At 47.0% G+C, this 15,501-nt stretch overlaps 1 protein-coding gene across 1 annotated transcript in view; it reads left to right on the top strand.

The window, feature by feature from the left end:
• Nucleotides 1-1,723: 1,723 nt before the first annotated feature.
• Nucleotides 1,724-15,501, top strand: part of CAPN14 (calpain 14) — a 34,212-nt gene continuing 20,434 nt past the window's right edge. The window contains 16 exon segments of the mRNA XM_037806628.1: nt 1,724-1,734; nt 3,346-3,446; nt 5,908-5,940; nt 5,943-6,016; nt 6,648-6,747; nt 6,750-6,783; nt 7,158-7,305; nt 7,308-7,409; nt 8,595-8,631; nt 8,634-8,679; nt 11,142-11,216; nt 13,439-13,514; nt 13,516-13,608; nt 13,610-13,655; nt 14,712-14,907; nt 15,360-15,367. Of these exon segments, the coding sequence (XP_037662556.1) occupies nt 1,724-1,734; nt 3,346-3,446; nt 5,908-5,940; nt 5,943-6,016; nt 6,648-6,747; nt 6,750-6,783; nt 7,158-7,305; nt 7,308-7,409; nt 8,595-8,631; nt 8,634-8,679; nt 11,142-11,216; nt 13,439-13,514; nt 13,516-13,608; nt 13,610-13,655; nt 14,712-14,907; nt 15,360-15,367 (1,180 nt within the window).

The following is a 15,501-nucleotide window of genomic DNA, read 5'->3' on the forward strand; positions in this document are numbered from 1 at the left end:
TTCTTTCTTTTGTAAATGGTATCATATTTTGAAGTCAACTTTGGTTAATCCATGTCATGGCATACTATATGATCATTAAAAATGGTCTCATGGCTTTGATTTATAGATAAAGGAAAGCATTTGTTAAATGTTGTCAAGTGAAAAAAAGATACCGAATGCAATGTGTGTATAATATTATCTCACTTTCATAATAAATATAGTTACGCACAGCAAATAAATCTTTAAAAGCATGTAACAAAATGTTAGTTATGGCTGTCTCTGAATGGTAGAAATTTTTATTTCCTTCATTTTGCTTCTAGGTAAGGAGGACGTGAGCCTGGGTGAGGTTCTGAATCCAAGGGACCCTCAGTCATTAGCCACATCCTGGGCAGTGAGGGATGGTTACTCAGGCTTGAAGGGACAAGAAAGTAAGTCCCTGCCTGTGTGTGGCCTCGTGTTTGTTTGCAGACGTAAATGTGGTAGAAGAAATTGTGGGGAGGAAAATGGGGCTGGGTGGGCGAAGTGTTGTCTGATAGCCCATATTAGGAAGAAAAACTCAGGTGAAAGCACAAAACCTCAGTAACGGTTTGTGGAGCTCTGTCAGTGGGGCCAGCAGAGCACTGGGTCTTCCCACAGGAGGTGCTCTTAAGAATAGCCAGGAATCAGGCTGCCTAAACCAAGAGAGTAAACCAGTATTATCCCATAGGAGTTGTTCCCATTTGCTAAAGCTTCACTGACGAAAGGCCAGTCGTGTCTGGAACACCTCTGAGGCACGTGGCCGAGTCTGCTGGTCCTTTGCTCCAGGTTGTGTTGCTTTCAGTTTACGATTCCAGTGGCTTCTCCATAAGCATCTGTTGGTTCTCACTTAGCTTCTCTGGGGCAAACTTTGGGCTTCATCTCCAAATGTCTTCCTGTCTGCATCTCCAAGCATCTGACTTGTGTCAGCCCCTGAGCTCTCTTAACGTCTCCAGTAAACTAATTAAGACCCACCTTGAATGGGTGAGTTCACACCTCCATGGAAATAATCTAATCTAAAGGTCTCACCCACGGTTGGGTGGGTCACATCTCCATGGAAACAATCTAATCAAAAGATCCCACCCATAATAAGTTTGCACTCACAAGATTGGATTAAAAGAATATAGTTTTTGTGGGGGGACATAATAGGTTTAAACCAGCACAGGAGTTAAAAAACAAGTATATTCACATACCATACAAATAGGTGAATATATATTTCAATAAAATTTAAAATAAAATAAAATAAGAAATTATAAGAGCAGAGGATGCTTCCGCATATGAATCTTTCCAAGCCAAATGGGGTCCTATGTCCATGGATAGGGTCATTCCGTGAACTGGTCATTAGCTGTTCTTGATGAGCTAAGTACAAAACTGAGGGTAAGTGTTTAAATGGATAGCAGTTAGACCAAATAATTTTATTTCTGCTGAATCTGAAAATTAAAAGGGGGGGGGGCTTGTTTTTTGTATATCTTTTTAAAATTTCACTTTTCTGTTAATTCATCTCCATTAAACTTTTTAGAAGTATCAGTCTGTGGCAAATTGGAAATAAAAAAAAATCCTGGTCCTTCCCCGGTGATAATTAGAGAAGCACCATTAGAGAATGGAAGACAGTAAGGTGCGTTTTTTGACTGCGGGGCGGACCGGGGGCCGGCAGGCCAGCAGGACGAGGGGGATGCAGTGAAGGGCAGGTGCTCAAGGAGGGCTCCCGGGGAGGGGTTCATGTCAGGCTATGGAGGACAGGTAAGCTCTTGACAGATGGAGAGGACCGTCCGGTGATGCCTGAGGCTGGGAGGGAGCACTCACGCTCAGCATGGACATGTTTGCGGACTGCCTTGAGGGTGTATTCATCCTGCCCCAAGCACTGTGCTGGGTGTACCGGGGAGTCACAAAAACAAAAGACCCCAAGGGCCTCGGGGTGTGGCACTCAGGGAGGGGCAGCCGGGGCCCTGGGTTCTGGATCTAGCTCTGCTTCAACTTCCCTGTGATGCCCTGGGAAGGTCACTTGACCTTCCCACCCCCCACTAGACTGCAAGAGCCACAGAGTCAGGGTCCAGCTCCAGGGAACAGTGTCTAGCTCAGAGGGCAAGTTCCTAACACAGTGTTCAGCGAGGGAGCAAATGAATGGGTTTCTGTGTTAACACCTGAAAAATGAGGAGGCTAGACAAGACCAGCAGTTTTCAAACCACACAATGAGAAACCTTGCGAAGATGCAACCTGGGGACTCAAGTCTCCACCTTTGAGTTTCTGTAAGATTTCATTTGAAGAAAGAATCTCATGATTCAAATAATTTTGAAAAATACTGAACTACATGATTTCCAACTCTGACATTTTCTGATGCTAAGAGTATAATACTGCAAATAACAGTGGTAGAAAAATTATTGAATTAAATCTTACGCTGCACAAATGCAGACGCAGGAGACCTAAGAGTATGTTGGAATATTGGGGTTGGTGGGGCCCAGTTGTTTTTCAGAGCCCTTAATTAGAAATTCATGGGTGGGCTTCAGAAGGAGGATCCATTGGCCCCCTAAAAATGTAGGTAAAGTTTTACATGACATTGTGTATCAATTGAGAGTGCTATGGCTGTATGTAATAGAATCCTGACTATGGCAGTTTAATAAGCAAATGGTTTGTTCTTCTCATGTAATAAGGAGTCTGAAGGTATACAGCCCAAGGCTGGTGCATTTGTTCAAGACAGTCGTCAAGACCTAGGCTCCTTCTCCCCTGTGGTTTTTGTCCTAATGGTCCCAAAGTAGCTGCTTCATCTCCAGACATCACGCCTACTTTCCAGGAAGGGAAAAGGGAACAGGTCAAAAGCAGTGCCAGCAGAGCCTGTTCCTTTTATTAGGAAAAGCACACCTTTTCCCAAAGCCCCCTTCCAGTAGATTTCTGCCTTCATTTCATTGGCCAGAACTACATGATGTGGCCAACCTGTCCTGCAAGAAGCCCTGGGAAAATGGGTTTTGTAGCTGGATGATCAAAACTGGGATTCTGTTAATAACAAAAGCAGAGAATGAGTTTTGGGTAGGTATTAGGCAACTATCAGTGTTTGTCACGATGTATGTGTGTGTGTTTGTGTGTGTGTGATTTTTTTTTTTTTCTTTTTACATAGCCAAAATCATCCTTAAGGAAGGAGCTAGTTTTGGTTTTGCAGGGAGGCATGAGGGGGACACTGGGGAGGGAGGAACAGCATGTGTGTGAAGCTCAGAGGGCAGAAGTGGGTGAGGCCCCTGGGGGGAGGACAGAACGAGGCAGCCACTGCTGCCACCACCTTGCCAGGCCCACAGACCCTCGAACCCAGTGCCCTGGGCTTCAGCTTCCTGCTTCTCTCCTTTCCTCCCCTTCCCTGAGCAGAAGGGGCCTCTACAACATCGGAGCAGAGGCCCAGGCCAAGCCTGTGGCTGGGGAGACCGCTCCTTGTGCACAGGCCTTGGTGGCAGGAGCCTGTGGGGAAGGTACTTCCACCAGGAACCCGAGTACTTGAGCTAATGCTCAAGGACCCGCACGTTCCTGATTAGGAAATGAACCAGGTGCTTCAGTCTCTCACAGGCTCATTTCTCCCTCTCACATTCTCTCATCTTCCTCCTCCCTGTGAGAGAAAGGCCAAGCAGAAACAGGAAGTGAGTAAACTGCTCTCCATTTCAGCAGCAGCAGAGACCCTGCTATGTCTTCATGGCCGTCTTCCAGAGGGAGAGGGAAGCAGGGGTGTAAGGACTCAATGGGGAGCTCCTCTTCAAAGACAGCAGCTTCCCAGCCACCCTGAGCCCCATGGGCAGGGGTCCCTGGCCTGCAGCGGAAGAGGCCTCCAGTAAGGGGCTGGGGAGGGGGCTCCTGGACAACACACACAACATGTGTCCCTCCAGACCCTCCTTCTGAGGGCTCAGGGCTTTCATCTCCCAGGTCTTACTGTCACTGATCCTCATGAGAAGGAAACTGGGTAAGTTTCCCACATTGCCATTTTTTAGATGGGGAAACCTGGGGTGACGCTGGGGCTAGTCTATGATGCAGATCACCCTCATAAATGTGCAGAGAAGCTGCAGCCAAAAATATATCAGGGTGCTGTTCAGCTTTCTCTGAGATGGCCAGGCTTCCTGAGTCACCGCTGATACCATCTGCTGGAGAGACACATTTAGCATATGTCCAATGCCCCAAACCAGAGCTCCTAAAGCATGTAAATTAGAAGCTATTAATCACCACATGAATATATTCTCCTCTTTACAAAAGGTTTTAAAAAGCAATTGCTTAATGCTTTCAAATGAAATTCATTTCCCCCAAATTTGACTTACACTCAAGATTTCAGGAACATGACTAGTGAACAAAGGAACGTCAGCCTGGGTTAGAAATTCTTCTCTTCTCTGTTTCCCTCCCAGCCAATAATATCAACACCTGCAGCCTTGGATTTATTAAGGCCCTCCTAGGGGTAAAGCCTCCAAGAGTCCTCCTAAAGCCGGATGGCACCCGAGATCCCACTTCTTCTCCCAGGAAGTCTCAGGAACTGCTCACATGGACACTCCAGCACACACCTGACCCCTGGGGAGCTGCCTGTGTAAGGACAGAAGGATTTGGTGCTTGTCCTGCAACAGAGACCAGCCCTCCACTCACAGCCCCCACCCCAGCTCACATCTCAGCATGGGAAGCCAAAGAGGCCATTAAAATGGGGGCAAGAGGGACTGTGTACAAGAATTAGGAAGAGAATACAGAGAAGAGAAAATCTCTAGGAAAAGTGGGAATACTCTCAATAAGAGGCACTTCTCTTTTTAACAGAAATGCCAAGAAAAGGCATTTTTGGTACAACTGCTATTTCTCAATACCTACATGGAGTTCTCTAGGCCTCTGACTTACAAGAGCTGTAAGAACAAACGAGAGAACTGAATAGATAAAATGTGAAGAATCTATATCCCATTTTTTTCTAGGACAGCCCTGATTTCCCATATATTCTGTATCTAAGAATATACACTAGGTAATTAGGAAATTAGGAGTCATTTTGGAGTGTGGGAAAATATGGTGGCTGTAGCTCCAGTAGCATCTTGGCTCTCCACCAGAGTGGCAACCCTGTCTGCCTCCAGGAGCTGCCCAGCAACCCTGAGCCTAAAGGCTGGCTCTGTGCCTAGGAGCAGCAGGTGAGTCTGGGCACCCCCTGGAGACATACACCTGCTGTCTGCAAGCCTGGCCAGGCCAAGAGGGGACTTGAGAGACCCCAACAGGGGAAAGACAGGTGGGCCATAAACTTACTCAGCAGGAAAGCCCAAGCTCCTCCTTGACACACTCCGCTGTCTGCTGGGAAATTTATAACTGGTCCTCTGGGCATCCATGGGAAAGCCACCTTGTCTAAGCTCCTGCTAACCCTAGGTGTCAGTTCCTAGGTCCAAATTTTGTTTTGGGATAATGTGCTCACCCTACAATGAGGCCCTTCATGGGAAACCAGTGACTAGACTCCCCAGGACAGGGTCAAGCAGGCCTATCCACACCCCAACGTTCTTTATAGAGTAACACTAAACAACCCTTGTCCATCTAAGAAGGCACAAGTATAGCAATACCTATTTCACATTTGGGAAGTGGAGCCCAGAATGGGTGAAGTTTTCCCAGAGGAGCAGACAGAGTTACAGAGGCAGGCTTAGAAAAGCTCGAGTGTATTTGGGTCCAAGTTTTCAAATACGGGATTTTCAGGAAGTTGCAAGCTTGTCCACGAAGATGGCTCAATTCCTGGTGTCAAGTCTGGATTCCAGCCAATGCTCCCCACTCCCAACTTCGCTCCCTCACCATATTTCTCCCCAGTATCTGATCCTCTTCCTCTTAGTTAGGCCACAAGTCTAGAGAAAGTAGCAATTGAGACTCAGGTATTTTCTTGCATGGAATGTGTCCTCAGTAGATTCCTGCAGACACTTGTGGGACAGAATTGTGTGCTGGCCGGCCTAGGAGACTGCTGGTTCCTGGCTGCTTTGCAAGCTCTGACTTGTGCCAGGACATCCTGCGCCTGAATAAGAGTGTCACTGAGGAGTGTGCTGGCATCTTCCAATTCTGGTGCGTCTCATCCTGGTGCCCCAGTGTGATGGTTAGCTTCATGTGTCAACTTGGCCAGGTGATAGTACCCAGCTGTCTGGTCAAGCAAACACTGGCCTAACAATTGCTGTGAGGACGTTTGAGGCTGGTTAATAAACCAACAGGCTGGTTTATTAAATCATCAGTCAATCGGCTGCAGCTGTGACTGATGACTCACGAAAGGGCGTGCCTTCCACAATGAGAGAATGCAATTGGCTGGATTTAATCCAATTAATCAGCTGAAGACTTGTAAGCAAGACGGATAGAGGACCTTCACTTCTTCTTTGGCTGCCCAGCAAAGAGTTTCCTGAGGAGTTCGTCAAAGTTACCGGTTCGTTTCCTGAGGAGTTTGTCGGAAATCTTTGGAGTTGACAGTTTGCTGACTGCTCTACAGAATTTGGACTCATGCATACCCACAGTTGCTGAGTCACTTTTATAAATTTTATAGTCATAGACATCTCTCATTGATTCTGTTTCCCTAGAGAACCTTAACTAATACACCCAGCCAGGAAGGACCCACGGGAATGGGGGTTCTCACAGGAGCCACGTGTGTGCTTCCTGGGCTGGTAGTTTTCCACAGCTGTCCTCACCCACCAGCCACTACTCTTGTCTCCCAGTTCCTGAACTTGGGGAACTGGGTTCCCGTGGTGAGAGGTGACCCTCTGCCTGGGAATGAGGCTGGCCAGCTGGTCTTTGTCTCCTCTGACTACAAGAACTTGTTTGGGGGGCACTCCTGGAACAGGCCCATGCCAAGTAAGACAACTACCGGAAATCTCTCCCCACCTCTTCTCTTCTTTTATTAATGTCAAGAGAAGGGGGTGGAGGCAGGTGACTTTCATGAACTAAGACACTGAGGCACATCTTAGTCAATGTAGAAAGGACATACCCAGGGTCTCTTACCCCATCTGAACAAGTTTTCAGAAATTTTGCTTTTCCTTAATGCATGGACTTGTTGAAAAGGGGTAGGAGTTTACATTTCTCTGTCTTTGGGATAACAAGAAAAAGTAGTAGATACATGCCCAGAGAATAGCAGAGCAGGGGCTTCATGAGACTCATTTGGACCATCCCAGGCTATGATGGAAAAGCCCCATCCCTTCTTCTCCCACATGTATTCTTTCCTCGGTCAGGCTTGCTGGCTCTTATGAAGATTTGCAGTTTTGACAGGTGTATGAAGCCCTTGTGGACTTCACTAGAGGGGTGACGGTGACCATCAACCTGGCAGAAGCTCCTGGCAGAGTCTGGGACATCCTAACTCAAGCCACCTACAGCAGAACCCCCAAGGACTGACTGGGGCCTCCCTGTTGTCTCTGTGGAAGGGGCAGGTGCTGGAGAATGGGCTGGTGGATGGCCAAGCCTGTGTGCTCACAGGAATCAGGAAGGTGGGTTGAACTAGGACCCTCTGGTTCCCTCTTGGCCGCCTCCTGCTCTCTGAGAACTCCTGCCAAGGCCACGGCTAATCTTGGTGAGTGTTAATATCTGTGTCCAGTCTGGGCAGTAAAGTACCTGGTGAGTCCTCCAGGACTTGCCAAAGCAGATGGTGGGCTCCCGGTGCCACTCTGTTTCCTGGGGCGAGGGGATGGGCATAGGCCCAGCCTTTGCTGCCTCCAAGGCACCATCCCCACCTCCCTCCCCTGGGGCAGCTCTCGCCGATTGGCCATGGAGCCCTGTGCCTCACAACCCAGCGACAGCCCATATATCTGGTTCCTCTTCCCCAAAGTCCTGCTTCTTTCTCAGATGCTCCCTTTCCACTGCCTCCCAGAATCTCCCAATTGCTCTTCATCTTTTGAGTTCTCCCAGGCATTGAGGGGAAGAATCACAGGGGCCTGCTGACAAAGAGCTTACAGTCAAAGGTGGAGACAAACCCCAGTAGAAAGTGATGAGAGAGCAAACCAGGAACAGAGAGCAGCACAGACAAAGGGCTGCAGGAGTCAGAGGTGGGAGAGAGGATGTCTGCCTTGCCAGGTTGGAGGAAATCAAGGAAGACCATATAAAGGAAGGAATGTTTGAGTTGGCCCCTGAAAGATGGGTAGATTTGTGCGAGGGAAGAAGGGATTCCTGAAGGGAGTGCCGTGGAAAAGTCACAGAGATCAGAAACTGGAAGCTTCTGTCTCAAAAAACACCTGATATTCTTTATAGTACCTGATTCTCCCAAAGTCCTCCAACTCCCTTAAACTCCTCTGCCAATTTCTTCAACTTCTTCTTCCTCTCAGATCTTCAACAAGCTCATTTGTTTGTTTGCAAGAATTTTTTATTTATTTTCATATTTATGTAACAAAATTTATATAGCACTATATTATTCTAAATAATTAACAAATGTCAACTCACTCCTCATTTTAGCACTATGAGTAAGACTATTCACCCCATTCTAAGATCAGGAAACTAAGGTGCAGAGAGATTGAGTAACGGGCCCTAGTATGTAGCAGAACCGCTTTCTCTTCTACCAACTCTCCCAGGGCCTTTGGTTTTCTGTTTCAAGACTTCACTGTAGGGCGAGTCTCACTCAGATATCCGGAACGCTTGGAACGGCACTCCACCCAGCCATTTAAACTCCTTATTTTGTGCAGGTGATGTGCAAATAGGGACACAGATACCTAGTCAAGCTGTGGGAACCTGGGGGAGGGTGGAGTGGAAAGGAGACTGGAGCGACAGGTGAACTTCTGGGACTGGCTGGGAGGGGCGAGAAAGGGGCAGGTGAAGGCTGGCAGACAGGTGCCAACTACAGACAGAATCAAATGTGTTCTTCCCTGGCACCCAGGCTCGAGAGGACAGCTTTCAAACCGTGAGCATCAGTCCGTCACTTTTATAAGATGCTTTATGGTATACAGACTGCCTTCTCATTCATCACGATAGTTAAAACTAATATTAATTTAGGGTTTGCACTTAGCACTATGCTAAGCCCTTTGATTGTTATTATCTCATTTAAACCTTCAAATAATGCTATTATAAATTGGGTAGCTTAAGTCCTAGTCTGTTGACGAAGAACTGATGCTTAGGTTATGTGAATCACCCAAAGTCACACAACATGACTCAAAGCGAGGCCTTTGGTGTCCGTGCCCAGTGCTCTTTCCCAGACACGGTAAGTGCATTATTGTGGTTGTTGAGTCAAAGGCAGACAAATCTAGATTGTCTCCTACACCCTCATTCCCTTTAATTACCTCTGAGTTTTCTGATTAGATTCTCCTACTTAGCTTGGTCGTTTCTGCTGAAGGGATGTGGACTTTTCAAGTTTCCAACTGGTTAGAGGGTGCAGGCAAACAGAGAGCTGGTGATGCAGTCACTTCCCCTCTTGTGATAGAGATTTATAACATGTAACCCTGTATAACTTTTTACATATATAAACATGCCCATAAATACATTGTAACTTAATCATTTTTATAAAGGAAAATAGTAAGACTCAGTAAAATCAGCTGAATTTTACTCCTGACAACACGTGCTGTTTTATATTTGTCACGTTATCAGTAAATAGAAGAGAGCTGTCATAGGAACCGTGTCTAGGTGCAAAAATGGCATCCAAAGAAACAGAAACTTTAAATTGCTATAGAGATATAATGTCACATTGTTGTTGGTTTGTTCATACCAGAAGTACTAGCATTAGAGATGGATGATGGGTTAAATTACAGCTTTGTTACTTCCTACCTGTCTGATCTTGGGCAAGCTTCTTAATTTCTCTGAGCTAGAGGTATGGTGAGGATTAAATAAAATGGCTTTTTATTCTTCAGTGTTGAATCTGCTATTAATCCCATTCAGTGTATTTTTCACTTCAGATATGGTATTTTTTGGTTCTAGAAACTCAATTTGAGTGTGTTTCTGTGTTACATTTCTCTTTTTATTTTGTTCATCAATGAGAATATGGAATATATTTATAATAGTTGTTCTAATGTCCTTATCTGCTAATTCTTTCATTGTTGTCATTTCTAAGTCTGTTCTTGTTTCCTGGTCATGGATCACATTTTCCTCCTTCATATATCTGGTAAATTTTACGGGATGCTGGACATGGCAAATTTAAGTTGCCTGGTGCTGAATTTTGTTGTAATCCTTTAAAGAGTGTTGGACTTCTTCCGGTAGGCAGTTAAGTTGCTTGAGAATTATTTTGATCCTTTGAAGTTTTGCTTTTAAGTGCTTTTAGGGCAGGTCTAGAAAAACCTTCATTCTAGGACCAATTTAGCCCCGTTACCAAGGTGTGGACACTCTGGGATCTCTCCTGAAGATCTCATGAATTCAGTGAAGTCTCTCAACTTTGGATGGTGGCTATTCAAATTATTTCCAATCTTCTGTGAGCTACAGAAATTGTTCTGCTTACCGTTCCCAGGTAATTGTTCTTTCCAAGGAAGTTATTCTTATACAACCTTGTGGAGTTTCGTTTTACCTATGTACAGATTTTATTTCAGCCAGAGACTCAAGGGAATCCATATGCAGATTTCTGGGGTTCTTTCTTTGTGCAGCCCCCTCCTCTCAGATACTTTGTCCAGCAAATTCTAGCTTCTTTGGTATCTGTAAACATCAGACTGTGTCTCCTCAGCTCAGTAAGAAAGCTAGGCGGAAAGCCTAGGTGATGTTAGGGTTCACCTCATTTGAGTCCTTTCTCTTAGGATCACAGTCCTATGGTGCCTGCTGTCTGAAATAGTTGTTTCTTATGTTTTATCCAATTTTTAGTTGTTTATGGTGGGAGGCTAACACAGGATAGTCTTACTCCCTCATGGCCAGAAGTGGAAGTCCAAAATGATGGGCTTTGAAAACAAGCAGTACCACTGTAAGCCCAAATGCCAGCTTTGACATTTAATAGTTTTGTAGCTTTAAGCAAGTGACTTAATCTCTCTTAATAGAAGTTTCCTAATCTCTAAAATGGGGGTAAGAATCCCTACCTCGCATGGTTGTTGCTAATCTTCAATGAAACAAAGTATGCCAAGAGCTTTGCCCAGTACTTGGCCTATAATAAGTGCTCAATTAATGTCACACATTGCTTTCATAATATGGGCTATGAGATTTTGTTGTCTGCAAAGCAGCATGAAAATTATGACAAATAGTGGCACTATAGAGCATTTACTAAAGAATTCCTAACATGTCACCCACAATGCTTTCACTCCCCCATGAAAACATCTTTCTGTTTTCAGGTCAAGTCCATGGGGGCAGCTGAGCCCCAAGGAGAAGATTCCACTGCTGGGGAAAGAGGATGGTGGAGAATTCTGGTATTTGACATGGGAATTAGGAACAAATGCCCAGGCTTGCCTTTCAATGTCCATCCAGTAAACATCTAATGCCTCTTGAATGCCAGGCACCTCATGCACAGAGATCAATCAGACACAGTCTCTGCTCTTTAGGACCTCACAGTCCAGCAGGGGAAATAGCCCCCGAAACAAACCGTCACAGCCTTGTGATGAGTGCAGAGAGGGCTGACTTGGGGTCCACAGACACTCAGAGCAGGGCTTGGGGTGGCCTCCTCTTCCTCTCTAGCGTCCACCCTGCTCTCTTGCTCAATGCATTTAATCCCAAGGATTGTCCTACAAAGGAGATGAAGAAATAACCTTTTGCCAGCCTATAAAACCCCTGACTTGTGACCCTCCAGAGCAAAGTAGCAGTACACCCACCCACCCTAAAACCACTCACCCCTTTTTATGAAAGGCCACCGAGACTCCTGAGCTGATTCTGCTTGTAGGTGTCTGACATGAGACTCGTCTGTTCCCCTTTACCTTTGAGTTTCGTCCTTTAACATTTTCTTCAACCACCATCCCCATGGACCCCTGTTTTCCCATTAGTCGTCCAGTATGGACTGCTGTGCCCTGTCTCTTTGGAAGGTCTTTCACGGAACTCAAGAGCCCTGCAGATGCTATTATTTCCATTTTACAGATGAGAAAACTGAGCATCAGATGCTTTAAATAACACACTCAGGTCACAGAGTTAGCAAGTGGGGGCTAAGATTTTTATCAATTAATGATTGAGCACTGATTTGTGCAATTCTTGTTGAATGTTTATAAATTAATTGACTAGTAATAAATGCCTCAATTCAGCTCTTACCACTGGGATCCACAAAACAGGAACATTTCCCTCCAGCCGCCCTTGTAAGAAGCAGCTCCCCCATTGGGTGGGGTTTCTCGGTAGCTCCGCCTCCCCATGATGGACCCTCCCTCGGGTCTATCTGCTCTCTCCCGTTTCCAAGGCCAGCTCAGTTCTGCATGTGAGCTTGCAGGATGAGGGCCTTAGTTTGGGAGAGAGTTGGGTTACACTTACTTTTTTTTCTTAAATTAAATTCAGTTTTATTGAGATATATTCACATAGCATACAATCATCCATAGTGTACAATCAGCTGTTCACAGTATCATCATATAGTTGTGCACTCATCACCCCAATCTATTTTTTTGTTTGTTTCTTTGTTTTTATATTCATTTTATTGAGATATATTCACATACCATGCAGTCATAAAAAACAAATTGTACATTCGATTGTTCACAGTACCATTACATAGTTGTGCATTCATCACCCAAATCAATCCCTGACACCTTCATTACCACACACACACAAATAACAAGAATAATACCCAATCTATTTTTAAATATTTTCCTTACACCAGAAAGAAAAATAAAAGTAAAAAAGAACACCCAAATCATCCTCCAACCCATCCTATTTTTCATCTAGGTTTTGTCCCCATTTTTCTACTCATCCATCCATACACTGGATAAAGGGAGTGTGATCCACAGGGTTCTCACAATCACGCGGTCACCCCTTGTAAGTTACATTGTTATAAGTTTTCAAGAGTCAAGGCTACTGGGTTGGAGTTTGATAGTTTCAGGTATTTACTTCTAGCTATTCCAATACCTTAAAACCTAAAAAATTTTATCTATTTAGTGCGTAAGAATGACCTCCAGAGTGACCTCCCAGCTCCATTTGAAATCTCTCAGCCACCGAAGCTTCACTTCGTTTCATCTCGCATACCCCTTTTGGTCAAGAAGATGTTTTCAATCCCACGATGTCAGGTCCAGATTCATCCCTGGGAGTCATATCCTGCATTGCCAGGGAGATTTACACCCCTGGGAGTCAGGTCCCATGTAGGGGGGAGGACAGTGGGATCACCTGCCAAGTTGGCTTAGTTAGACAGAGAGGGCCACATCTGAGCAACAAAGAGGCACTCAGGGGGAGACTCTCAGGCCTAATTATAAGCAGGTTTAGCCTCTCCTTTGCAGTAACAAGCTTCATAGGGGCCAGCCCCAAGACAGAGGGCTCAGCATGTCAAGCCATCAGTCCCCAATGTTTGTGAGAACATCAGCAACAATCCAGATGAGGGAGTCCAACACCTCTGCATCCTCCCCCAGCTCTTCGGTGGGGGAGGCGAATATATATTTTTAATCTCCACCCAAACTACTTTGGGATGTGGGGTTGGACTAACTTTACGTTCCCCTTTGGTCCTGGTGACCAGGCTTCATCTCATTCGTCTCTTTGCATGGGTCCCTCTTCCTCTCCATGGGAAGACACTGCAGGATTTTAAAGCACATTTTCATGCTTCTGATCATCTGCAAACTGAATCCGGGACTACTGAGTCAGGTGGTTGGCGCCAAGTGGCTGTTCACCATGCAGGAGGGGAGATGGGCGGGAGAACGGGAGCGCAGCTGGTGGCCAGGTGAAGTCGTCCCAAGGTGAGTGGTTACCCAGGAGCCAGGGCCTCTGGGTCTCAAGTGGCAGGTTTTCCCAGCAAGGACAGGGATTCAGGCAGAGCCACAACGTGTGACTGTGCAGTTTGCATCCAGCCCGGGACATCTGGCTGAGGGGTGAGAGGGCTGTGCCGGCTAAGCTGTGTGCCCTGGCCCTGGGATGTGTCTCCTGGGGAGATGGAGCACCTTCTTCCTGGTTTGCACAAAGCCTTGTCCCCCCAGTCAAGCTGTTAGCCCGTCTGGTACCTTTTCCTAATCAGCACAAAGGACCCTTTGGGCTAGCAGAGGCTTGCCCCCAGGCGTGCAAACATAGCAAAAGGGGCGGGTTAACTCTTGCTTTGGCTTTAGGACAAGACCACTGATATGCTGAAGTAACCACCCCTTACAGGCAGGGTGGAAGTAGTCCTTCCGTCATATGTCAGTTCCTCCTCACCTGGTGCTTGGCAGGGAGACAAGAGACAAGAAACAACACGCCTGAGTTACAAGAGACAGCACGTCTCATCTCAAAATGGCAAGGTTTGGTGATGGTCTCCCTGCCTCCATAGTGGAGACTCAGTGATTCCTTTGGAAGAAAGGGCCTATGGGGGCCAGGACTGCTTCAGCTCTGGCTTCCCCCACCCCCTAACCCCTATCCCGAAAACAGTATTTCTTCCAAAACCCAAAGCTGCTTTGAGAACACAAAGCCCCTGCTGGAATGCAAATGCCCTGGGATCACGGCCTTTCTCCCCCGTTGGTTAGTGGAGCCCCTCCTTCAGCAAACGCTTCCTGGGCCCTCGCTCCACGCCGAGCACCACGCAGGACCATGGGCCACGGTGGAGGAGCACGGGGTCAGGGGTCAGGGTCCTGGGGTGGCCGGTGGGAGATGCAGCCGACCCTGAAGAGACCCAGCTCCATCCCGAGGGGTCTCGGGTGTGGGTCCTGCACAGGCATCCTCAGACGCGGCTAGTCTCAGGGGTTTGGTGGCCTGGCCGGGAAGAGGCCTCAGACAGGGAAGCGAGGGGAGCCGTGGACCTGATCTCAACTCGCTCAGTTCTGCCCCAGACACATTTTGGAAGAAACTGCGGTTCCTGCTGTCCCCTTGGAGGCCTGAGGAGACCAGGGGGTCCCTGAAGACCTGCAGCACACCGGTGTCCGTGCTCCAGAAGCCCAGGCCCCACCGCCACCATCGGAAGCCTCACCTCACCATTGGCTTCTTTAGGGTCGGTGGCCGCTCGGGCCCTGTGGGGGCCAGGGAGGGGTCTCCAACAGTTTATCATTTCTCCCTCTTCGCTATCCTCATTACCATCCACCTCTGTCTGCAGACCTGGCTTCCAATCCTGGCTCTGTTCTCTGGGAATATGTGATCTAGAAAGTCCCTCCCCCTCACTCGAGCACCAGTTTTTCCCTCTGTAAAATGGGGACAATGATATTTATGCAAAGGGTGGAATAGCGGAAGACCATGTGGCAGTGCACAGTTGGCACTTAGTCAACGTCAGTCTCCTTTGCCTCTGCCAAGACACCAAAGGTGCCTTCCCTCGCCCTTCCTCAGAATTCCTGATACTGGATCAAAATGGCATTGACAGGGCAGCAGGTCTTGTTGGGGGGAGGGTGCCCCTGGGTGGAGTCTTATTTATTAGGCTCCATTAGGGTTTGGGCTTGTGGAAAAGCCAGACTCCCTGCCTAATGAGGTCTCTCTTTCCATGTTTTCAGAGGAGCAGGTGAGTCCCACCCTTCACCTCTGGCCTTGGCTTGGGGTGACATTGCAATGGCTAAGCCACTATGAGGCTCAGTTCAATGGAAGAAGCTCCTTCTTCTGTGAGGAGCGGTGAGAATGCCTGACGGTCAGGCCAGC

The sequence above is a fragment of the Choloepus didactylus genome, chromosome 17, assembly GCF_015220235.1.
Source record: "Choloepus didactylus isolate mChoDid1 chromosome 17, mChoDid1.pri, whole genome shotgun sequence".
NCBI lineage: Eukaryota > Metazoa > Chordata > Mammalia > Pilosa > Megalonychidae > Choloepus > Choloepus didactylus.